At 40.8% G+C, this 24,257-nt stretch overlaps 2 protein-coding genes across 5 annotated transcripts in view; one reads left to right on the forward strand and one right to left on the reverse strand.

Annotated features, from left to right (window-relative positions):
- Window positions 1–24,257, forward strand: part of Herc3 (HECT and RLD domain containing E3 ubiquitin protein ligase 3) — a 162,493-nt gene that overhangs the window by 85,403 nt on the left and 52,833 nt on the right. For all 4 annotated transcript variants that reach the window (XR_012435616.1, XM_074041346.1, XM_020174608.2 and 1 more), the window contains 2 exons: window positions 1,763–1,829; window positions 2,543–2,625. Coding sequence is in view for 3 of the 4 variants with exons in the window: in XM_074041346.1 (XP_073897447.1) it covers window positions 1,763–1,829; window positions 2,543–2,625 (150 nt within the window). In the remaining variant the exon portion in view is untranslated. The remainder of the gene's footprint in view (window positions 1–1,762; window positions 1,830–2,542; window positions 2,626–24,257) is intronic.
- Window positions 14,257–16,163, reverse strand: Nap1l5 (nucleosome assembly protein 1 like 5). Its single transcript, XM_020174622.2, has one exon. The coding sequence runs from the start codon at window positions 16,047–16,049 to the stop codon at window positions 15,465–15,467; it is 585 nt and encodes a 194-aa protein (XP_020030211.2). The 5' UTR covers window positions 16,050–16,163; the 3' UTR covers window positions 14,257–15,464.

Here is a 24,257-nt window from a genome sequence, read left to right on the forward strand (position 1 = left end):
AGTTGCATTATATTAGGTGCAGTGAATGAACATCTAGAAACCCAGTGAAGGTGTGTCCATGAGGGTGTTTCCAGGGGAGATTGGGGTAGGAGTCTGAATGGACAGCAGATGACGAATGCCCTTAGTGTGGCTGGGCTCCATCAAGTCAGCTGCCTGTGTGAAGTGGGCTAGTGAGAGCAAATACTGAGGACTGGTCTATCTCTGAGAGCAGGGACTGTTTTCTTCTGCTTTGGACAGCAGAACTTTAGACTTGCTGACTTTTAGACCCTAGAACCTACACTAGGGCCCTGCTATTTTAAATTGTCTGCATGATTTTTAAAAAAATTCTCTATGCTACATATTTCGTATTTGCATTGTTTTCAGTATTAAAGTTTAGATTGTGTAAAGACTTTTAGACACAGTCTGAAAGTGCAGTCGCATTGACTTTGTGTAAATTGTGCATGTATGTAAAAATGTTGAAACTTCCTCAGTAAAAAAAGAGACGTCCTTTTCGTTCATCTGTATTTGTAAAAGATAAAATTTCTCATGATCTTAGCTATTTGGGTGAATATACATGCTGCTGTGACCCATTGTGGGTTTTTTTTTTTTTTTTAAGTGCTTCTTTTTAATGAAACAAATCCAAAAGGTTACAGTCAGGCTCAAGTTGTGCAGTTCACAGGCATGGAGAAAACAAACAAGACAATAGAGTTCAGAACAGTTGGAGTTAACCCAAGATCGGGTTGGACTTGCCACCAGGGGATTTCTCCTGGATGGCACTGACGTGGTGGTGGTGGGATAGTAGGAGGGGAATTGTGGTTTTTTTATCCATCTCCTCAGAAGATTGGGTTGTTGTCCCTCACTGTATTTCAAATGGTTAGGGTTATAGAGTTAAGTTGAATGCTCATAATTTCCAATCATAGTGACATTTGTTTATGTATTTTACTTTTTGATCTATTTATTCATGAGTATGGCTTATCTGCCTTATAACCGTTATACTTGTGCACTGGAGTGTTTACACTTGCAAGAATATGTATATCATTTACCTGTTTTATTGTGTAAGGTGGCCTATACAAATTCTGTTGTATTTTTGTTACTCAAATTCCCCTTTAAAAGTGTATATAACTATCTTTTAGGATCTTTGTGTGCCAGGGATTGAACGAGAACCTTACATACGCTAGGCTAGCACTCTACCTTTGAGCTGAACCCCCACCTCTGAAGAATTTTTAAAATCACTTTTTCTAGAATTACTTTTTTTTTTTTGGATTTTAGACTTTGGGGATTTTTGACATTAGAGATTTTGGTCTTTTAGGATTTCAGCACTTGTAATTATGGTGTGTTGAGTTATGTCTTTGGGGATTATGTCCCAAACCCATCATTAAGATTCCTAAGTGGATAAGGTGACTTGGTGGCTTTTTTTTTTTTTTAATGATGGCAGGATTATTTTACTAATGCAGATGGGTAAAACCAGACTGTAAGGCCATTGCAGCACCATATTCTGATAGATACACTTCCAAGCAACAGCAGGGTTATGCAAACACAAGGCTGTCAGATAGAAATCCATCTGAATTTTTCCATAAATCTAGTAATGTTTATCCATAGGAAAAGAAGGCTATACAAGTTTACTGCTATAATTCTCTTCGTAGTATATGTATAGTCAGTCATAGAATGACTAGGAATCTTTTTTTATAGTTGTCCTGGCTGATGAACTGGGCATGCAACTGAGGTAGAAACACTATTGCAATATTTAATTTTCTCTTTCTCTTTTCTGTTATTCTATGATTAGGAGTCTTCAAGAGCTTTTAGATTATCCAGGAGAAGATGTTGAGGACACTTTCTGCCTTAACTTCACGGTGAGAATTTCCATGTTTATGACTGTGGCTGTTCCATTAAGCTTACAGGTCATAAGTTACATTAGTTCTCCAAATCAGACAGCAAAATGTCTCTGACTTCTTTGAATCAAATTATTTTACTCAGAATATCTTAATTGTTATAGTTAGTAAATGTGTTGAATAAATAAGTCAATGATTTATCTCTGTACTTAGGAAAATTACCAAAATATCAATCCTCTTTTCTCCAGACATGTACAAGTTATTTATTTTCTACCATTCCAGTCATTTTTTCCTTGATTGCATTTACTGGTAATTTCTTGACTTAAAAGATGTTTTTTAAGGTGTTGATGTTTTCTGACTCAGATTTTATTCTGTCCTGAATTTTCTGTAGTTATAGTCATTAAACTACATTTATTCTTAAAGTAGTCATTTGGCTTTTCTAGAAAGGTAAGTGGTGAATGAAATTGAAACATGTCTCTTTTTTTGGGTGGGGGGAGGATGTACTGGGGTTTGAACTAGGCCTCACACTTGCTAGGGAGGTGCTTTACCATTTCAGCCACTCTGCCAGCCCTGTTTTACATTGGGTATTTTCAAGATAGGGTCTCTCAAACTGTTTGCCTGGACTGACCTCAAACTGCAATCCTCCTGTTCTCTGCCTCCTGAGTGGATAAGATTACAGGCATGAGCCACTGGTGCCCAGGTCTGAAACATGTCTTTTTCTGTTTTAAATGTAGATCTGCCGAGAAAGCTATGGAGTAGTTGAACAGAAGAAGCTGATACCTGGGGGAGACAGAGTGACTGTGTGCAAGGATAACAGGTTAGTGTTGACCTAGGGCTGCTGCAGACATGGCTCCTTTATTTTCTGGACTTTGACTGTAAGACCAGGATTGAAATTAGGTGATAGAACAAGAATTTGAAGAGTATAGTGAATTTTTAATCCAGTTTTGGGTTTAGGGGATAACTATTTAGCTCTAGATCTATATTTTATTGGATTTTACCCTGAGTAAGTCATATAAACTGTTTTTCAGTTTCAATTTTAATTTTCTCATCTGTAAAATGAGAATTATAATAATTATCCGGTGTGAGGATTCTCCTTGCCAGAAAGTTGCAATTCTGCACCAGATACCAGCTCGGTGTCCTGTAATCCAGTCCGGTTCTGACTGACACTATTGTGTTAGTCATACTTTTTGTCGCTGTGACAAATACCTGAGTTTAAAGGAGGAGAGATTTATTTGGCTCATGGTTTCAGTAGTTTCAGTCCATGGTTGGTTGGCTCCAGCAGAACATCAAGGGGAGCTAGGGAAGAGGTTCTAAAGGCATATACGTAGTATGTACTTCCTCCAACCAGCCCCATCATCCAATAGCCCATTCAGTATGAACTCACCAATGGGTTAACCCACTGATGAAGCTAGCACCCTCAAGCACCTCTTATTAGTGCTACCACCAAGCCTTGAGTGTTTTTTGGGGCTTCATAATCAAACCATAACAACTATCTACCCCAGAGATAGTGTCAGATCCTCAGCCTGAGGGCTCAGTCTCCCAAGACACCCCTCCTTCCCTACTTCAGATGCTAATCTTAAGCCCAGGTTGTTTTACCTGTGCTTCTGACTCACAAGCATATCAGTCATTTACCAAACCCCCTCCTCAGGTTTGATTAATTTGTTTGAGCAGGTCACAGAACTTAGAAACACTTCTGCTTACTGCTTTGTTATATAGGACATTATAAAGGATACAAATGAAGAGATGAGTAAGGAGGTATGGGGAAGGGGAGCTTCCATGCTTTCTCTGGGCTGCCTTCCAGGAACCTCCACAGACAGGTTCACCTATGTGGAAGCTCTGAACTCTGTTCTTTTGCGTTTTTATGGAGACTTCCTTACGTGTTTAATGCTAAGAGAATGGGTGGGGAAAATCCAGCCAGGCCTGACTGTTCACAATCTTCTTGACCTTTATGTACAGCATTACTTCCTCCCAGGTGTGGGACAGGACCCCTTCTAAAATGGGGCTCTTATCCTCTACTGTCAGACAGGTAGGTCAGAGAAAGGTAGGGAAGACTAGTTTTTATGAATCACTTCGGGGACGGAGAGAGTGATAAGCTAGAATATGTGGACAAAAACAAAACAAAACAAATGTACATATACGCACAAATCAGAATATCACAAAGTGCTTACTTATTGTTATTTTACTCAGAATATCACAAAGTGTCTGCTTATTACTGTTATTTTACTGCTGAATAATTTATAATATAGGTTTTAAGCTAGTTTCTTTGCCTTTGAAAATTCAGGTACATCTGACTTTGTCAGCATGATTCACAATCTGGGTTATCTCTTTAGAGGAGAGAAGATGTTCGATTTTGTTTACTTTTGTATTAAGTTACGGTACTCTGCATCTACATTAACTCACTTTACAAATATTAGTGTCTACTAATATTTGGTGTGTTAGGCACGTTATAGAGGAAAGGAGAGGAATCACTTCTATCCCTGAGGCACTCAAGATGAGTTGAGAAGGGTCAGTCTACATGAATGATTGCAATAGATTATGGGATGTGGGATAGAGTTGTAGCCACATGCCATGAAACTAGGTGAGAGGCTACAAGGCTTTTATTAAACATGGAAGAATTTAAGTGCAAGATGGAAGGGCATTTTAGGCATGGGGAATTAATGTGAATGTGGATTTTCAGGGTTGACACATGATAGAAAATTGCTGAGTACTTTTGTGGGGGAAGGCTAGGACACAGATAGAGGGTGGGTATGATGGTTTCAGAATGGAGGTTATCAAGACCTTGAGTAGGACTTAGATTGAGATGTGGTTGATTTCAGTTTTAGAAAAATAACTTTGGTGGAAGTAGACCATGTGCAGGGAGTCCTGATAGGAGACTATTGGGTTAGTTCAAGTTAAGAATGGTGAGGGCCAAAATGAAGGTGGTAGGAGGAGAATGGGGGAAGAGTGTAGTTGGTTATGTGATGGTGATACAGTCAGTCAATAGGAGCAAGTATCTGGGTAGATACGAATAGTAATTGATAACGTGCAGAGGTTCCTAATTTGGACAATTGATGAATTAGGAGACAGTCTGTAAAGCAGGCATGAGGGATAAAAATTCTGATTTAAATGCTGTTTTGACATATCTGTGTAATAATCTAGGCAATTATATCTATAGCAGAAAATTTACATGAATCAAGTCTTGTGAGTATTTTGTGTAGTTACTTACACTAATCTCAGTCACTACTGAATTTGAGGTCACTTACAAGAACCACAAAGGAAGAAGTGGTGAACCAAAAATAAATAAAAAAACCAATGAAAATGTGTACCTAGGGGTGCTATACATTTAGAATAAAATGCAGAGCCTATGGGTGAGGATTTGAGCATCATCAGCACATCACTAGAGGTAAAGGTGCATGGTTTTGAGGAAGAGAAGGTGAGGCTGTCTGAGGGAAGCCTAGAGGAAGAGAAGATGAGGTTGTGTGAGGGAAGCCTTTGTAGGAAAGCCAGGTATCATTTCAGCTGTGGGAAAAGTTTTCAGTAGAGAAACCAACTGGGCTCTGTTTTAAAATGTGCCGGGGAATTATATAATTTCTAAATTAACTCATTGTGCTTTATTTGCCTTCTTTAAATAATTACAAAGATGCAGTCAAGAGATTCTGTGAAACTCACTCTCTCCAAGTGATCTGCCTTGATTTCCTTCCATAAGTCTTCCCTCTGGAAAAGAGCAGATAGAAACCCTGATAGACTTCTATCTTTTGACATTTTAAAGAACAGCTAGAGTCAGTACAGATTGACTGCCCTTTTCCATGAAGTTTGGGATCAAAAGCATTGCACATTTCTAAGATTCAGTTTTGGGACTGTTTGCATAGAGCATTCTAATCCAGAGGAACAAAACCCAGGACTTACTGAGGAGAATGTTGTGCTCAAAAAGTTGGAGATTTGGATTTTAGGTTAGGAATGTTCAACTTGTTTGGTCTAGTGCAACATTCAGTAACCATTTTTGTCATGTAAGCTTTCCAGACTGTCCCAGGAAGCTTGGCTTTGGGGAAAGTTTGAGCTAGAAGAGTGTAAGAGTTGAGAAAAGTGATACAAAGTGGCTTCAGATGATGAAGTTATCTGGAGACTTAATGTAGAGGCAAGTCTCAACTATGTAGATTTTGCAATCAATACCTATTCTGATATTAATCTCTTGGATTGAAAAGTAGTTTCTTTTATCTTTATAACATTGGTATTTTCATTAACAGCAGATAGGTTATTTTCAGGATTTTTTCTTATTAAGAATAAGCTTATTAGTCCATAGAGTCTGAAAATGGTTTTTGGTTTGTGTGTGTGTGTGGGAGGGAGGGCACTACTGGAGTTTGAATTCAGGGCTTTGTGCTTGTAAGGCAGGCACTCTACTGCTTGAGCCGCTCCCTTTTTGTTCTGGTTATTTTTGAGATAGGGTCTTGCTTTTTGCCCAGGTCCAGCCTGGACTATGATCCTCCTATTTTGTGCTTCCATCTGTTCCTGGGTTTATAGGTGTGAATCACCACACCCAGCTTTTGCCTGGACTTGCCTTAAACCTCGATCCTCCTGATTGCAGCCTACCAAGTAGGTAGGATTATAGGCGTGACTACCGGTGCCCAGCTGAAAATGTTTTTAGAATTAGAAAATTTATAGCAGATTTATAAAGTGGATTTGTTGTTTGTGATTATTTCTTTCTCCTCCTGGTTTTGGCAATTGCTTTATAATGTATGTATATATGTATATACATATATAGATACACATACAGTCACGCACCACATATGACATTTTGGTCAGTGGCAGACTGCATGTACAACAGTGATCTCATAAGATTGTAAGGGAGCTGTAGAATTCCTATCACCTAGTAGTTTGTAGCCATCATAGCGTTGTGGTGCAGTGTGTTCCTTGTGTCTGCTAGTGTAAGCAAGCCTACTGTGTGCTCCTGCCAGTTGCACAGAAGAATGGCACATATAGTTAGGTACAGATAGTTTATTTACGTATTTACCGTCCTATACTTTTGATAATTAGAGTGTGCTCCTTATAAGAAACAAGTTTGCTGTAAAGCAGTGTGTTGTGTCACACCGGGGCAGCATGTAGCATTTAATGATTGCATCAAGAGCCCATTTCAAGTGATTGTCCATCTAGACTTGTGTAGGAAGAGACTGTGGTGTTTGCACAACTATGAAGTCACTCAGTGTGTTTTGTAGAATGTGTCCCTTTAGCCTGTCACAGGGTGTCAGCTTTGGTATCAGGTTATTGGCAGGATTATGTGTGTCATTTGTTAGAAGGTAACAGAGGTAAGCAGTCTAAGGAGGGGGGCATTCAAAATGTCTCCTGCTCTGGAATCTTCACAGTGCTCTGTGTGGTTGGAGCATTGGGTGGGGAAAGTGATCTAACCCAGGCACAGGCAATTTGCAGCAGAGTCTACGGTTGAGGCCGTTGTTGGCACTTATAATTTCTCTTTATACTTTTATCAAATTATTTTTCTTAGCCTACATTTTGACTGTTATTTTTGTTCCTTATTTAACTCTGTCTCTGAGTTTGAGTTTTTCCTTTCTTTCTCTGCTTCTCCTCGCCATCACTCTTTCCCCTTATTCAGCAGACATTTCTTTGAATCAACAATTCAATTGAGTCAACACTGGCAAGACAAACTGTGTGGGAATACTGAAATATAACAGTTTGTTTAGGGTGATAAACTGTTCTCATATGCAACCATAAATGGAATGTGAAGACTAAATTGAGTGGTTAAGTCTGAAGGCGTTCAAGAAATCAGCTTGGGCAGCTGCATCTGGGAGGACAGATCTGGGGCAGAGCTAACTTTGGCAGCCTGCTAAGATTTAGATGCTAGAAAGTAGAGAAGGGGATGTAAAAATGAAAGATGCTTTGTAAAGGGGTGGATAAACCTGGGTATTACTGAAGCCAGAAACAGCGGGAGATGGGTGTTGCACAGGGACACTCCCCAGGGAATTTTCATTTGGATAATCCAGCATAGTTTAGTTAGGGGTTAGATTGTAGAAGACTAGAAATTAGAGAAGTTAGGTGCTATTAAGTAAGTAATAAGAGGCCATGGTTGGTTCTTAAGCAAAGGAATTGCATGATTGAAGTGGGTCCATGACACACTTTCTTCTTCTTCTTCCTCCCCCCACTATTTCACATCTGTTGCTGCCATCTGCATGCTCACAGACATTGTTTAACTCCACAAATGGTTGAGTCAGTGATCACTGGCCCAGTGAGCAGAGCATATGTTTGTTTGAGAGGCACGCAGGTTTCTCGTGCTTTTCAGTTATTTTCCTGTCTTTGACTTTAAAGTTCTTCTTATGAAACATCTACCAAAAAGATGTTCTGATGATACTCAGGCTCTTTAAAAGCAAGATAGTACATAAGTCCAGAAGAGTAATAAGAAGGTAAGGATATAGAAGGAAAAACAAACTCAAACTCACTTTTGCCAACTGTACTCTCAAGACACAGATCACTTCTGTGACCCCAAAAGGAATGGGGATTTCTCCCACCAGTAAGCAAGTAGTCACTTTCTCAGTGGAACACCAGCTGGGTATCCTCTAGTCCAGTTCAGTCCAGATCCTGCAGGTTGAGGACTCTGTCCCCCAGGACTGTCCCCTAGGCTGTTCATCTGTCAGCCCTAGGTTGTTTTACCTGTGCTTTTGACTGACTGACTTATAAATCAAATCCAGCAACCCTTTTCTCAGGTTCAATTAATTTACTTGAGAGGCTCACAGAACTCGGAAACACCCACATTCCTGTACCAGCTTATTATAAAGGATGCTACAAAAGAGACAAGTGAAAAGATGCGTGAGATAAGGTATGCCAGAAGGGTGTGCGGCTTCCCTACTCTCTGTGGGTGTGCTGCCATCTAGCAACTGCCATGTGTTCATCTGTCCAGAAGCTTCCTGAACCCCGGCTTTGAGTTTTTATCAGAACTTCATCTTGTAGCCATGACAGAAGCATAGACAACCATGTAGAAACATGAGTCGATAAAAAGGGTAAATCTAATGTCAGTAGACTGAGCAGGGAAACCAGCAAGGACTGTCCAGAGTCTTCTTGGTCTCTCTGTGTAGCATTCTTTCCTTCAGAGTATGGGACAGGAACCCTCTGAAATGGGGTCTTGTGATTTACCATAGGATACAAGAGGTCAAAGGAAGAACTTTTGTCTTATTTCACAGTCCTGGACATGGAATCCAGGGCCTTATGCTAAGCAGACCTGTTACCACTGAGCCCAGTCAGAGACATTTTTACGGATAGCCCCAAGACAGAAAGGCAGGGGAAACTGGAGCATATGTTTAGTGTTTCTGACATGCCTTGAGGGGAGGGCAGGAGAAGGTCAGGGTGAGATTTTGCCTCTGAGCCGTCATGTACCCCAACACTGCTGTCTTTACTTTGCTGCTCTAAAACTGTTTGGAAGCTGTGACAAAACCAAGGTCAAAAGGCCAAGTAACGTAACCTTCTTGTTCTAGTCACTTAAGAAATAAGAAATAGGTACTTGGAAGCCCTGGGTTCAATCCCCAAAAATGCTTTAAAAAAAAAAAAGAGAGAGAAATAAAGGATTATGGGAGTTATCAACCAGGAACTGTGGGCCCAAACCAAAATTTATATAAGCTCATAGAAAGGAGCCCATATTATCAACTTACTTGTATTGCAAAACTATACATTTTTTTTTATTGCTGTGGGGCTTTCTAAAGGAATAGTTTCAAAAGTTTTTCAAGTATTTGTACAAAAAAGAACATGATCGTGTTACATATTGCCTAGCAGATGGGGGAATCTGAATATATAGTATTTGAGATTAAAGTATAGAACAGCTTTTGTGTTAGGTGGGACGTTAGGTTATGGTGTTCCAGGGTCATGTGTACTCACTGAGCACCCAGTAACCTCATCTGCCCTACCTTAGCACTGCTTACTTGCCTGTGTCACTGGATGACAGCTGGAAGACCTGTTGCTGTCAGTTACCTGTTTGTCTTAGTTCAGATTGCTATGACACAGTGTTATAGACTGGGTGGCTTATAAAAAACAAAATGTATTTCTCATTGTTCTGGAGGCTCAAAGTCCAAGATCACGGTGTCAACATGGGTCAGATTCTATGGGGGTTCTCTTCTGGATTGCAGACTGTTGACTTCTTATATTCTTGAATGTTGGAGAGCAGCCAGGGGAAGCAAGCTCTCTCATGACTCCTATAAGGCCACTGATCCCACTCCTGAGGGCTCCATCCTCATGACATCATCTAGTCTGATTTACCTCTAAAAGGCCCCACCTTTTAATACCATCCACTGGGAGGTAGGGTTTCAACATACAAATTTGGGAATGGGGGCACAAATATTCAGCATAGTATACTGTTGCACAGCTTTCAAGAACCCACTGTGGTTCTAATATGGTTACTGCCACACTACTTGATACAGCTGTTATGATTAGTGACAACAAGAAAAAGAGGTAAATTTAAAAATTTTTATTTTATGTTGCACAAAACAGAAATCTTAGTAAAGTACCTTGAGATCTGGTAAGAAAGGTTGTATGCAGTTGTAAAAGATTAATCATTAAAGTTATTTCCTTTTCCCATGATACACCATAATCTTATCAGTAGGTCCTGTATTACATGATCATGAAAATGAAATGAAAGAACTATAAGAATAAAATCCATTGGATTTTTAATTTGGAAATTGTGTACACAGTTACTGCTGCAACACAGCTGCTTTTATTAAGATATTTGCTGTCATGGCAGTGTTGGCAGAAAATGCCAAAAGAATACCAATTCTGTATCCATAATATATTCCATTCTATTTGCTCTTAAAATTGCTTTCTAGCCTTAGAAAAGAGCTGTCCAGTCAAATGTATTGTAGGCATCCAGGTATAAGAACACCTGTGGCTGATTGTGAGCGTCCACCTCATAGTCAAATCTTGCCACAGCTGTAGCCACCTCTGGATAATACTGTATACATGGCTACTCATGGTTAAGACTTTCTCACACCCTGTGACATGAAGTCATTTACACTACTGAAAAACTATTATTCTAGCTTCCCCCAAATTTACCTCAATTTGATACAATTGTTGCCATCCTTTTTGTTCCAAAGAGCACACAGTCAGTAGAGAGAGCCTGAAAATAAAACTCAAGCATGACAAACATTTCTCGATTTTTAGGATCTACTGAAGTTGGGACTTCGGCAGATTTACTGAATGTCTCATGACAGTCTATAAGGGGTACCCTGGCCCATTATAGGAACAGAGAGTAATTAAAATGCCAGTAACACTTAACGTGAGGACACTAAGTATTTGTCATGTAAGCCTTCCCAATTTACAGATGAGGAAACTGAGGCACAGAGAGGTTAGGTCATTTAGTCAATCTACATAGCTAGAAGTTTAGGATTTAAAACCAGATAGTTCAACTTAAGAGTTTTGCTCCATGAACATCACCACACTGCCACTGAGACTGAGATTGGGGCTCTGGATTTCCTGTCTTCCTCTCCTTTCAGGCAGACAGTGTAGTTGTTTAAAGAACAAGTTTGACCTAGTTAAAAACATGCTATATGTATGAAATGAAATGTCTGAGTTTTTAACCAAAGGAAGACGGTGCTTATGCAGTATTTAAAATGTTGCAAAACCCTTGTGGATACCTTTGATAGTGGCTTTTACAGTCTGCTATGTAAATGCAGACTGCCTTTGCCTATCTGGCTTGCTTGTATGTTCTTTATCTCCCTTTATTCCCTGCTATTTTTGATAAGACTGTTTCAGGCAGCTTTTGTTTATAAAGGATTTTTTTTTTTTTTGATGGTAGTGGGGTTTGGAACTCAGGGTTTGCTAGGTAGGTGCTCTACTGTTTGAGCCATGTTTCCAGCCCTAAATGATTTTTTCTTTTTGCCCTAAAAATTACTTTTTAATGATAAGGTCCCAAGGATAAAATTGAATTAAAATATATGGCATTTTGATATTTTTGCTAAATTGACTTTGCTAATAAATTATACTAGTTTAGACATCACTATCAGTGTGTAAGAATACCCGTGCCACCCAATTGTTACATTGTGTTATTCTCTTTACAAAAAAATGAGTAAGAAATTTAATCTGATTAAAAATTTTTGCATTTTTTCCACACATTGGCTACTGTAAATATGCTACAGAGCATTGATCCATTTTAATGCTGTTGCTTTTTTTTTTTTTTTAATAATATTCAGTTCTTTTCATAGAGTAAGTTCTTTATTTTATTTGGCAGCACTGGGGTTTGAACTGAAGGCCTTGTGCTCTATCACTGGAGCCATGCCCAAATGCCATGTCTACTCTTCAGGTTCATTTTAATTGAGTCAGAGATGGTGGTTTACAACATCATGAATTTATGAAATGCTCTTGAATTGTTTCCTTAAAAATTGTTAGTTTTATGTCATGGAATTTTCATCTTAATTTTAAAAAAGCATGTGTGTGTCTGTGTGCAATGCAGATGTGCCTGTGTGTATGCAGTGAATATAAACTCAGGTGGAGAAAGCTGCTGTGCTGTGCTGTGCTTGCCCAGTGTGCCTCAAAATGCTGTCTTTTCTGTGCAACACTCTTAGAACTGGTTACCGGTTGATTTGTGTTTTGCTGACTAAGTTTGGCCTGAAATGAGTTAAAAATGGCTTATTTGACTTGCCATGGAGAGTATCTTGGTAGATACTAGCATGTGGGTTTCATGACCGACTGACGAACTATTAAATAAGCAGTCCAGGGAATAATGGGTAAGGTCAGTCCAGTTAGGAAACCATGGAAATCCCATGACATTACGAAGGGCTTCGTAAGCATCTCTTCAGTAGTGGTATGGTATGACTGGAAAACCATAGCTGAAGTCTTAGAACGCCTGCTGGCCTGGGCACACAGCTGGGAACCTGCATTTCCAGATCTCGCTAGAGCCCTGTTGAACCCAGTGCTGCAGTACAGGGCTGCATGTTTCCCTCTAATACTCCTGTTTTTAAAGTGATCTGTTGATGCTCTTCATGTATTTCTCTAAAAAGACTAACCAATTTCATATGATTTGTACAGACTCTTCGTTATATTAAGCCCTTTGCTGTCCATATTTATTGTAGATATTATTCATCATTTGTTTGTATTTGAAAATCTAAAGTGTATGTGTTTAAATCTTTGTAATTTCCTAATTTTTGTGTTGTCATGTCAATTATTTCTTTCAGTCTTATGTACTCTAATCTTAGCCTTTCTGTGTCCAGAAGTTGATAAGTATTTAATGTATTTTCTTTATCGAGTCTTGTAAAATTCTAAATTGTTTTAAAATTGCTAAGTTGTCTTAGCTATTCTTATGAGAAAATGTTAGGGTAATAATATATAAATCCAGATCCAGTTTGGATTTTGATCTGAATCGTGATAAATTAAAAGCTAATATGGGAAGAATAAACATTTTTGTGATATTCAGTCTTAAAACTGAAAGGCCTATTACATTTCTTTGTGAAGTTTTTTTTTTTTTTTTTTTTAGTTTTCATATAGGTTATACTCATATTTTATTAGAGGCTATTACACACACACACATATACACATGTATATATATTGACTTATTTCTATTTAGTTCCCATATATTTCGGTCATTTTTGGTGCCTAGAAAGTTACTGGTTTTTGTATATTTATCTGATAACCAATCAATTCATCAAATCCGTATCTAATAATTCTTCAGTTTATTCTCTTGGGTTTTTTTCTATATAAATAATCATATGCCAGCAAAACAAATTTCCCAGTAAGTAGACCTTTTATTTGGGCTTAATCACTTTTGCTTTTTATTGGACCTAGAAATAAATATTAAATGACAGTATCTCCCACTTCTGGAAATAAGTGGGTATTAAATATTACTAGTTTTTTTTTTTTTTGCTTCTGTTAAAATAACTAATATAATCACAAATTATGTAATATATTATTTTGATTTCTTCTGATCAGCCTGGCCATGAGGAAGATTGGCACCACCTTGGCATTTGTGCTCAGCTGTTGTCATTAGCAACAGGTCAGAGCTGCCCGCCGTCCATTTCTTACCAATGCAGTCAGATTTTGCTTCTGCGTAGTTTTAACCCTTAAGGGAAGTGGAAGAGATTAGCATTTGATTTTTAATTTTTTTTTGCATATTCATAATGTCACATTAAAGTCTTATCTTTTCTGGGAGGAAATTAAAACTTGACTTTATATTAAGGAAACAAAACCAAGATAGTTTCTTGAATTTCCTGTACTTTTTAATTGAAGAGAACATTTTTCTCTGATAATAAGGACTCATACAGATAGGGATATAATAATGGCTACTTTCTCCCCTTTTGCAGCAGGAAAGGAGGGCTGGATTTCCAATCAGTGTCTTTATCTTTCCTGTAATAATAATAATAGCTGAAAATTATTCAGCACTTACTGTATGTCAGATACTGTTTATGGACTTTATGTGATTAAGTCATTAGTTTTTCATAATTGTGAGGAAGGGGCTATTACTGTGCGCTTTTATAAATGAGAAGCATGCAGTCAGTGAAAATCCCGAGTCTTTTTTATTTTTGAAAATACTGTTTTATTAACACCACAGTGGTAAACAACTTTATGCTTATGTTTCTGTATAGAACACTGGGTCACATACACTTCAAACCTGCACAGAAGTCAAGGGTCTTTAAATCAAATGTGTTCTTCCTAAGGATCTTTTCTCTATGCCGGCTGTCCTCAAGCAGTAAAATTCAATTATGCACCATTTTATGTTTAATATGTCACATTCACATAGCAAATAATGAAGGCACAGCTAATACAAGCAAACTCAAACCCTTTCTACTTCTGAGCTGGGGGTGGGGGAACACACTTGGATTGATTCAAGTATATATTTTGTTCCAAACATTAGCTTTAGTGGAGTTCTGATGGTTTTCACAGCTACATCCTAAAAGCTACATGACAGAAAGACTTCACAACAATCAAACTTGGTAACACTGGGTACACATGCTTTACAGAATATGCTACATTCTACATCTCTTCAAGTAAATTAATGTTTCTACAATTCTAGATAAAGTGATTTAATACTCAAACATCTGGGGTATTTTTTTTACACTTTTGTAAATAGACATTAACAAGAAAACACATAAACATGAGACTGTAACTGATGAGTACATAGGTTGACAATATAATACAGGTTATACACCCTCCTGTTGGGAACCGTGTCTCTTCTCTAAACTCAGATACTCAAGAGCCTTTCTCAGAACAAAAGCCCTTTTCCTGGTCTCATCATCAGTAGTGTCATGACTTCATCGTAGGCTGTCTCCAACGCCATCTCTTCCCCCGGGCAAAGCTGGTGTCTGGGCTGCAATGCAGTCTTTTTGATGACGTCTTTCTTTCTCTGCACTGCGCAACGTCAGGATGAGAGGATGAAGGCTGGCGTGGGGTTGCGCGTGAAGTGGGTTGCGGGATGAGTGGGTTTCAGCGTGACGCACTTTCCTGCCTTGTCCAGTCCTTACTCTAGAGACCACGCGGACCACCGCCACCGCACCTCTGCATCTTCTGGCATCTTGGTTGTGTTCAGAAGAAAAGTCAAATTTGGAATGGGCTGGCCAGGATCTACTTACTTTAATTGACTTTAGGAATGTCAGAATAGATTCACATTTTGGTCCAACACCTGAGCCTTTTAAAGTCCATCAATACTTTAAAAAAAAAAGGGGGGGGGGTCGCTGTTTCTGCCACCTGTCTGCGCGGTCGGCCCTCTTACTTCTTGGCGTCATCAGGCGCCTCGGCGTGGTGCTCGTCACCTGCGGCCCCCGCGGCCTCCGCCGCAGCCTCGTCGTCCTCCTCGTCGTCGCCCTCCTCCTCCTCCTCCTCGAACTCCTCGTCCTCGTCCTCCTCCCCCTCCAAGGTCCACGCACAGCCCTCCATCTCCCCCGTGAGCTCCTGGATTTTGGCGAGCAGGGGCTTGTAAATGTCGTTGTACTTCTTTTCCAGAGCCTGGAATTCCTTATCGAATTTGGCCTCTATCTTGTCGCAGCGCTTCTGCAGCTTTTTGAGCGCCAGGACGCGGCACTTGACGGAATTGGGCAGGCTCTCGAGAAAGTCATTTCTGGGCTTGGGCGCATTCTCAGCTGGGGTCTGCGGCTCCTCGGACATCGGGGCGGCCGAGCTGTCAGAGTGGCCGGCCGCTCCATTCGCGTCGCCCCCTTGCGCGCCGCCCTCCGCCATTACCTCCTCCGCTGCCGCCTCCGCCGCCGCTGCCGCCGCCGCCGCCGTCGCCGCCGTCGTCGTCGTCGCCGCCGCCTGGCTCGGCTCCGCAGGGCCCTGGTTTTCCGAGTCGGCCATGACTGACAAGTTGCCGCAGAGGCCCGGAGCTGTCGCACACACAGGGCGTCCACCGAGCTGCTCCGGAGAGATGCTGCGGATGCGGCAAGCTCGCTGACGCTGGCTGCCTGCCCCGCCCCCTCCAGCCGCCAGCCCCGCCCCCTCCAGCCACGTGCTCATTGGCTCCCGGCGGTCAGCTGACGTGCTGCGCTCACACTGCACCACCTCGCTCCTGTTGCTACCCGACGGGCTGCAGCCCCCTCCGCCCCGGCCCCTGCGGAGCTGCGAACGCCAGTGCGGCAACCCTTCCAGAACCATCCGTACACCCTGCCCCTCTGCCTCTCTTTGCGGCTCCTGTGGGTGCCGCCTGAGCCGCCTCTCGTCTGCTTTGATCCTAAAGCTTTATACCCTACCGAGTTCAGTTCAACAGGGCAGAAACAGGGGACAGCCAGCCCCCTTCCACCCCTTTGGGACCTGCAGTGCATGTGCGCGGACGGGGCATTTGGCGCCTCACCCTTCCCCCTTGGTCACTGCTCAGACTTGGTGGTGTGTTGGTCCCTCGCGGGGCTGACCGTGGGTGTAGTTTTGTAGCTGTCTGGGCAGGGAATCTTAGCGCTCTGGGTGTCTTCGTGTGTAGTCTAGAAGGTTCTACGCGAGGGGCCTGCGGGGAGGAAAACAGCCCTCCGAGCGCGGGGTGCGCCCTGGAGAGGCCCCCGGCGTCCCCGTCGAGGCGCGGGTCTCATGCGCGTCCGTGGGACGCACGGACGCCGTGTGCGCAGCCCCGCAGCTAAGTTTGGTCTCAATTGTGGTCCCCATCTGAGCGCCTTGAAAAAAGGCCTTGAACAGCAAACCCGTGTTGTCTGGTAAGACGGTGATTAGGCGGTTCCTGGTCTTCAAACCAAAAGCGGAGCTTCTTGAAATAAGGATTAGGGCGGCACAAGTTTTAAATATATCCGGCAAACGATCCTTTCGAGGATTACTCAGGAATGCTTTTATTACTGATTTAACGCTTTGCTTTTATGATACCCGGGCTTGTACAGTTGCTTTTTTTTTTTTTTTTGGTGGTACTGGGGTTTGAACTTAGGGTCTTCAGCTTGCTAGGCAGGAGCTCTACTGCTTGAGCCACTCCGCCACTCCACCCCTTTTTGCTCTGGTTGTTTTGGAGATAAGGTTTTGTTGTTGGTGTGTTTTTTTTTTTTTTTTTTTTTGCCCAGACTGTCCTAGACCAGATCTTCTTTTTTTTTTTTTTTTTTTTCAAATGCTTCCTACGCTCTGTAGGATGACAGGTGCCTGTCAAGCTATTGACTGAGATGGGGTCTCTCAAACTTTTTGCGGGGGCTAATCTGGAACTGCAGTCGTCGTTCTCTCAGCCTCCAGAAAGGCTGTGATTGAAGATGTGAGCCCCCAGAACGGCTTTGCTGAAGTTTCAAGCACAAGAATTTTTAAAAGTACCTTTCCATCTTTTGGTTCTCGTGAATGTGTGTTAATATGTAAGTCACTTAATGCTCACCCATGGCAAGCTTTTGATAGTTTTCTAAAAATATTTTTGCAGAATGATTTCATTTGTATCTACAAGCCAGATGTGGGGGTTCACGCCTCTATTACCAGCTACTTTAGAGGCAGTAGGTAGGAAGACTGTCATCAGAAATCCGCCAGGGTGAAAAACATGAAACCCTCTCTGAAAAACAAGTGAAGGAAAAAGGTCTGAAGGCGTGGCTCAAGAGGTAGAGCCTGCCTAGCAAGTGCCTGGCTCTGAGTTCAAAACTCCCTCAAGAAAAGGGGAAAAAAATCTCTTTGAAAAACGGACACCTTTGTGCCTCTTTTCAAAGAAGGTAAACATTTACAAAAAGCCCAATGTATTCTGATTAGCAAATAGCCTACATTTTTTTAAAATGTACTTGTGATTCCTTGTCTGTTACTTTTTTCACTTTTTTCTTGGTTCCAGATAATTGAACCTAGTGACTCTCCGTGCCAAGCATGCCCTCTACCCCTGAGCAATCCGCCAGGTCCCTCTGTCTTACTTTATTAATTCTGCTCCAGGGAGCTGCCTTCTGACTTCTGTAGCATAGAAGTTGAAGCAGACTTAAAAAGAAAACAACCCCAAATTTTATGACTAACTTGCTTGAACTGTACAAGGTGTGCTCTTCTGTTTCTCTCTCAACAGAGCTTCAACAAATGTCTAGATTATGTTTTAAAAGTCTTTTTACTGAGGTATGACTTACATGCAGGAAAAAGGTACTGTTTTGGGGATGCTTTCTCAAGCAAATGCATTCACCTACGCACTATCGATGAAGATGTACAAGGTAGGGTCACTGCCCTCAAATTCCCTATGGCCCTCCCCCCACTCCCAGCATTGGTGACCACTGATCTGTACTATTGAGTATTACTCCTATTTTTGGTATTTCTGGTTTTTCCCCTTAAATGAGAATAATGCCACTATGAACATTCATCTGCAGGCTTCTCTACAAACGTAGGTTTTAATATCTCTTGAGTAAATACCTAGCAGTGGGATTGCTGGATCCTTTGGTGTGTTTAGCGTCTTAAGAAGCTGTTTTCCCAAGTGGCCATAGTGTACCAGCCATGTTTGAAAGTTAAGTTAGGCCATGTCTTCACTACATTTGGTTTTATTAGATTTTCCTGCAAATTTCATAGGTGTGGAGTGGTGTCCTTAATTGGATATTTCCAAATGTGCTTATGTGCTATTTTATGTTCTTTGATTGTGTCTTTCCCATCTTCTGCCCATTTTGTAATTTTTTTGCATTGTGTTTAAAATGTTTTTTATACAAGTCCCTTTATGAGTTGTATATTTTACAAACATTTTCTTGTCTGTGGCTTTTCTTTTTCTTTTTTGGCAGTACTGGGGTTTGAACTCAGGCCTCATGCTTGCTAGGCAGGCACTCTACCACTTGAGCCACTCTGCTAGTCTGTTTTGTAGTGGGTATTTTCAAGAGAGGGTCTTGCAATCTGTTTGCTTGGGGCTGATTTCGAGCCAGGAGAGAGCCCCTTGATTGCTGTCTCCTGAGTAGCTAGAATTATAGGTGTGAGCCACTGACACATGGCTACTTTTTCTTTTTTGTAACAACAGAATTGTAATGTTTGGACCAAGTTCATTTTATTAATTTTCCTTTTATGGCTTGTGGTTGTGGTATCCCGCCTAATCCAAGAGCATAGAGTTTTTTTCTATGTTCTCTTCTAAAAATTTGATAGTTTTGAGTTTCACATTGTATTGAATTCCCTCAATTGTCTTTTTTTTTTTTTGCATATGATGTCCTGTTGATCCAGCAGAATTTATTCAAAACCTTGTCCTTTCACCGCTGAATAAATCAATTGACCTTGTATGTGTGGGTCTGTTTCTGTACCTTTCCTTCTAGTGGCTTAAGTGGTAGAGTGCCTGCTTAGTCCATGTGAGACCCTGAGTTCACAACCTCAGTGTGGCCAAAATAAAAAGTAATAATGAGTCCTCTAACTTTGTTCTTTTTCAAAATTGATTTGGTTTTTCTAGTTTCTTTACCTTTCAGTATAAAATTCTGAATCAGCTTGACATGCTTCTAAAAAGACCCTTACTATTGTTCGGATTCAGACTTCTGAAAAATATTGACAATACATATATACCTAGTTCTTTATTTTATTTTATTTTTTATTGTTTTATTATTCATATGTGTATACAACGCTTGGGTCATTTCTCCTCCCTGCTCCCACCCCCTCCCTTACCACCCACTCCGCCCCCTCCCTCTCCTCCCACCCCCTCAATACCCAGCAGAAACTATTTTGCCCTTATCTCTAATTTTGTTGAAGAGAGAGTATAAGCAATAATAGGAAGGAACAAGTGTTTTTGCTAGTTGAGATAAGGATGGCTATACAGGGAGTTGACTCTCATTAATTTCCTGTGCGTGTGTGTTACCTTCTAGGTTAATTCTTCTTGATCTAGCCTTTTCTCTAGTTCCTGGTCCCCTTCTCCTATGGGCCTCAGTTGCTTTTAAGGTATCTGCTTTAGTTTGTCTGCGTTAAGGGCAACAAATGCTAGCTAATTTTTTAGGTGTCTTACCTTCCTCACCCCTCCCTTGTGTGCTTTCGCTTTTATCGTGTGCTCAAAGTCCAGTCCCCTTGTTGTGTCTGCCCTTGATCTAATGTCCACATATGAGGGAGAACATACGATTTTTGGTCTTTTGGGCCAGGCTAACCTCACTCAGAATGATGTTCTCCAATTCCATCCATTTACCAGCGAATGATAACATTTCATTCTTCTTTATGGCTGCATAAAATTCCATTGTTATACCTAGTCCTTTAATGTGTGTTTAAAATTTATGTCAGCTAAGAGTGATCTCATTTGGTGAGCTTTATACACTCTGGTGTATACTTGTGCTGGAGTAACACAGAATTGAAAATAGGTCTAGCTTCTTGTAACTCTCATGCAGCTGTCACATTGGAAATGAAAAGAAGCAGGGGGTGGGGAGCTGGGGGTGGTACTTTGGAAACACAGGTTGGGAGTGCTCAGACACCTGGCTTCAATTTCTGTACCTGTCCATGTACTAGTTGTTCATCTTAAACTCAGATTTAAATTCTTAAATCAGAATAATTATTATATCTACCTCAAAGGGTTGCTTTTTCTTACTGTTTTTTTGAATTTGTTTTTATTGAGACATAATCTCATGACATAACCTTTACTTGAAGGGTAGTTTTGAATATTCATTGAGACATACTTCCAAGAGCTTAGTGCGGGGATTGGCAGTCTCTGTAACTGCTCATGGTTGTTATTAAAGAAGATACATTGAGATCAGTGCTAATTGACATGTACAGGTTATTTCCTATGTACTAGCTTGCTATGGATGCTGCAGCCAAGTATCACAGACCAGGTGGCTTAAACAATAGCAATTTATTGTTTAATAGTTGCGGAGGTTAGAAGTTAAAAGTCGAGTTTGGCAGGGTTGATTCCTTCTGAGGACTGTGAAGGAAGCGTGTATTTCCGGTTTCTCTCCTTGGCTTGTAGATGGCTGCCTTCTTCCTGTGTCCCTTCATATCATCTGCACACATGTGCATCTCTGTGCATATTTCTCAGTTTCTAAGCACACCAGCCATATCAGATCATGGCATACTCTAATAACCTTTTAACTTCATTACTTCTGTAGAGACCCATCCTCCAAATAAGATTATATATCCTGAGGTACTAGTACTTCAATCTGGCAGGATATTATTCAGTCTGTAATGCTCTACCTTCTGAGCCCCCAGAATTTATGTCCTCCTTACATACAACATATGTTCACCCCATTTAAACAACCCCAAAAGTCAACTCATTTGAGCATCAACTCTTAAGTCCACAGTCTCATCTGTGATGGTTAATTTTATTTGCCAACCTGACTAGACCATGAGAGTCCCAGGTATATGGCCTAACTTTATTGTGTGCATTTATTTGACTGTTTGTAGATGAGATTAACATTTGAATTACGCTCTGTAATGGAAGGTGGGTTGTGGTTATCTGATGAGGTTAAAGCCTGAATAGGGAAAACATGACATCACTTTTCTCCTGCCTTAGGACTGAATATACCATAAGCTCTTGTAGGTCTCCAGGTTGCAACCACTTTATTGGCTCTGTTTTTGTAGAGAACTCTTTAAGTGTGTATCATCGAAACATTCATTCTAAGGCAAAATTCTTTAACAGCTGTGAACCTGTGAAATCAGATAGGTAATCTGCTTCTAAAATACAGTGGTGGGTGGGACAGAATAGACAGACATATCCGTGCTAAAAGGGTTGTGGGCTTTGGGTAAGTTTGAAACCTAGCAGGAAAAATTCCATTAGATTTTGAGGCCTGAGAAGGCTTAAGGAGCCTCTTTGACCTCATGTTTTGTCCTCTCACCCATTGGGGTAGTGGACCCACTGAGGTGGCAGCAGCACTCTTTCAAACTAGTCACCCAGTGGCAATCGCAGTTCCAAAGGTTTCTGAACTGCCTTTGGAATCATTCTTCCCTTTTCTTAAAAGATAATGCCTGTACATAGCCAGATAGCTCATTTATCCTATTTCCTATCTATAGAGTCCAGAAATTTAGCCTTCCTTCATTTTATCCCATCTGTTTCCCTTTGATCCAGGCTGGTAAGTGCTTCTGCTAGTGTGACATTACCTTGCTGGTGTCCCATGCAAGGTAATGGGCATAGTGGCTCATTCCTATAATTTCAGCTACTTGGGAAGCAGAGATAGGTGGATCACAGTTTGAGGCCAGTTGGGACAAAAAGTTATCAAGATCCTCTCTCAAAGAACAAGCCAGGGATGGTGGCATAGCTGTACTCTCAGCTATGTGGAAGGTAGAGGCAGGGGAATTGAGATTCAAGGTCAGCCCCTGGCAAAATTGCAAGACCCTATATGAAAAATAACCTAAAGAAAAAAAGGCTGGGAGCATGGTTCAAGTGGTAGAGCAAGCGCAGCTTCCTGAGTTCAATCTCTAGTACTGCCAAAGTCACTTCTTTCTTGTGTCACTACATCTTTATTCCTGATTCCTATTGAGCTGCTTCATTGACTCCATGAGCCACATGCGCACCCAGTCTTTTAGCAAACCATTGTTCAGCACATTCTTGACTCTGTTTCCAGAATAAGCTGAAAATATACCAACTTCCAAGTTTCTCATTCCTTTTTGTATAATGACAACTTCTTTAGATTCTCCCTCTCCAGTTTTTGGTTTGTTTGTTCAGCACTGTGGTTTGAACTCAGGGTTTCTTGCTTGCTAGGTAAGTGCTCTACCACTGTCTTTTTTTGCTTTAGGTATTTTTGGATAAGACCTCACATTTTTTTGACTCAGTTGGACCGTGTTCCTCCCACCTATACCTCCCTATACAGGTGTGTGTCATCATACCCATCTTACTTGTTGAGATATGGTGTCACTAACTTTTTCCCTGGTTGGGATTAGACTTCAGTTCTACTGATCTCTGCCTCCTGAGTACTTGGGATTATAGGCCTGAGCTACTGTGTCCAGCATACATTATCTCTTTTCTCTTGCATTTTGCTATAAGCAGCAGAGACTAAGTTATACCTTTAACCTTTTGGTCAGAAGTTTCTTCAGCTAAATATCTAACTTTATTGCTTGTGAGTACTGCTTTCCACCCAACTGGAACACAGTTGGGCTAAATTCTCCACCAGTTTATAACAAGGATTGTCTTTCCCCCAGTTTCTGATAGCATGTTCCTTATTTTCATCAGAGACATCACCAGAAGCACTTTTAACATTCATATTTCTGGCAACATTCTGTTTATGAAATTTTCTAGGTCAGTGAAAGTTTGCTGTACACCTCTCCTCTTTTCCTCCTGAGCCCTAACTAGAATCTTCTTTGATCTTTATATTTATACCATATGGTCTCATCCAGGCAATCTATAGACTTTTTCTGTCATGCTCCCCAAACCTCATTTTGTTACCAAATTCCAAAGCAACTTTTCCATTTTTTTTGGCATTTGCTGTTGTTACCCCCTGAAATCTCAGGGTTCTCCAGAGAAACAGAACCATTAAGGTAATACTGATATAAGGATGCTCCTTGATTTTTGGTGGGAGCATGTCCAGATGAATCTATTTATGTTGAAAATGCATTTAATTGCACCTAATCCACCAAACGTCAAAGGTTAGCAACACAGAGCTCTGTAGAATGCCTGTTGTCCACCCTCATGATCTCATGGATGACGGGGTGGTAGATTACTAATGCTTTCCAGCATCATAGGAGAGGATCATACCATGTGTCACTAGCCCAGGAAGAGATCAAAATCCAAAATTGGAAGTATGGTTTCTTGTTTTTATTAATACATATTAATTATACGTATCAGTGGGTTCAGTGTGATAGTGCCACACATGCATACAGCATGCACTGATCAAATACAACCACCATTTTTCCATCTTCTCCTACATAGATCCACTTCCCAGCCTCTAGTAATCACTATTCTACATTCAGATTGACCTTTTTTAGCTTCCACATATTGAGAGAGAACATGTGGTATTTGTTTTTCTGTGTCCATCTCATTTTACCTAACATGATGTTCTCCAGCTCCCTCTGTCCTGCTGAATGACAGGATTTCATTCTTCCCTGTCTGGATAATAAAACTCTCTTGTGTGTACTCATTGCATTTTCCTCATCTACTCATTTGTTAAAGGGCACACAAGCCGATTTCATATCTTCACTACTGTGAACAGTGCTGCAGTCAACATGGATGTGCGTTGTCTCTTTAGCCCATTGACTTGACTTCCTTTGGACACATACCCA

The sequence above is a fragment of the Castor canadensis genome, chromosome 9 (assembly GCF_047511655.1).
Source record: "Castor canadensis chromosome 9, mCasCan1.hap1v2, whole genome shotgun sequence".
NCBI classification, from domain to species: domain Eukaryota; kingdom Metazoa; phylum Chordata; class Mammalia; order Rodentia; family Castoridae; genus Castor; species Castor canadensis.

Coding starts and splice junctions, on each gene's coding strand:
- Nap1l5 (XM_020174622.2), bottom strand. CDS start 16,049: ATGGCCGACTCGGAAAACCAGGGCCCTGCGGAGCCGAGCCAGGCGGCG.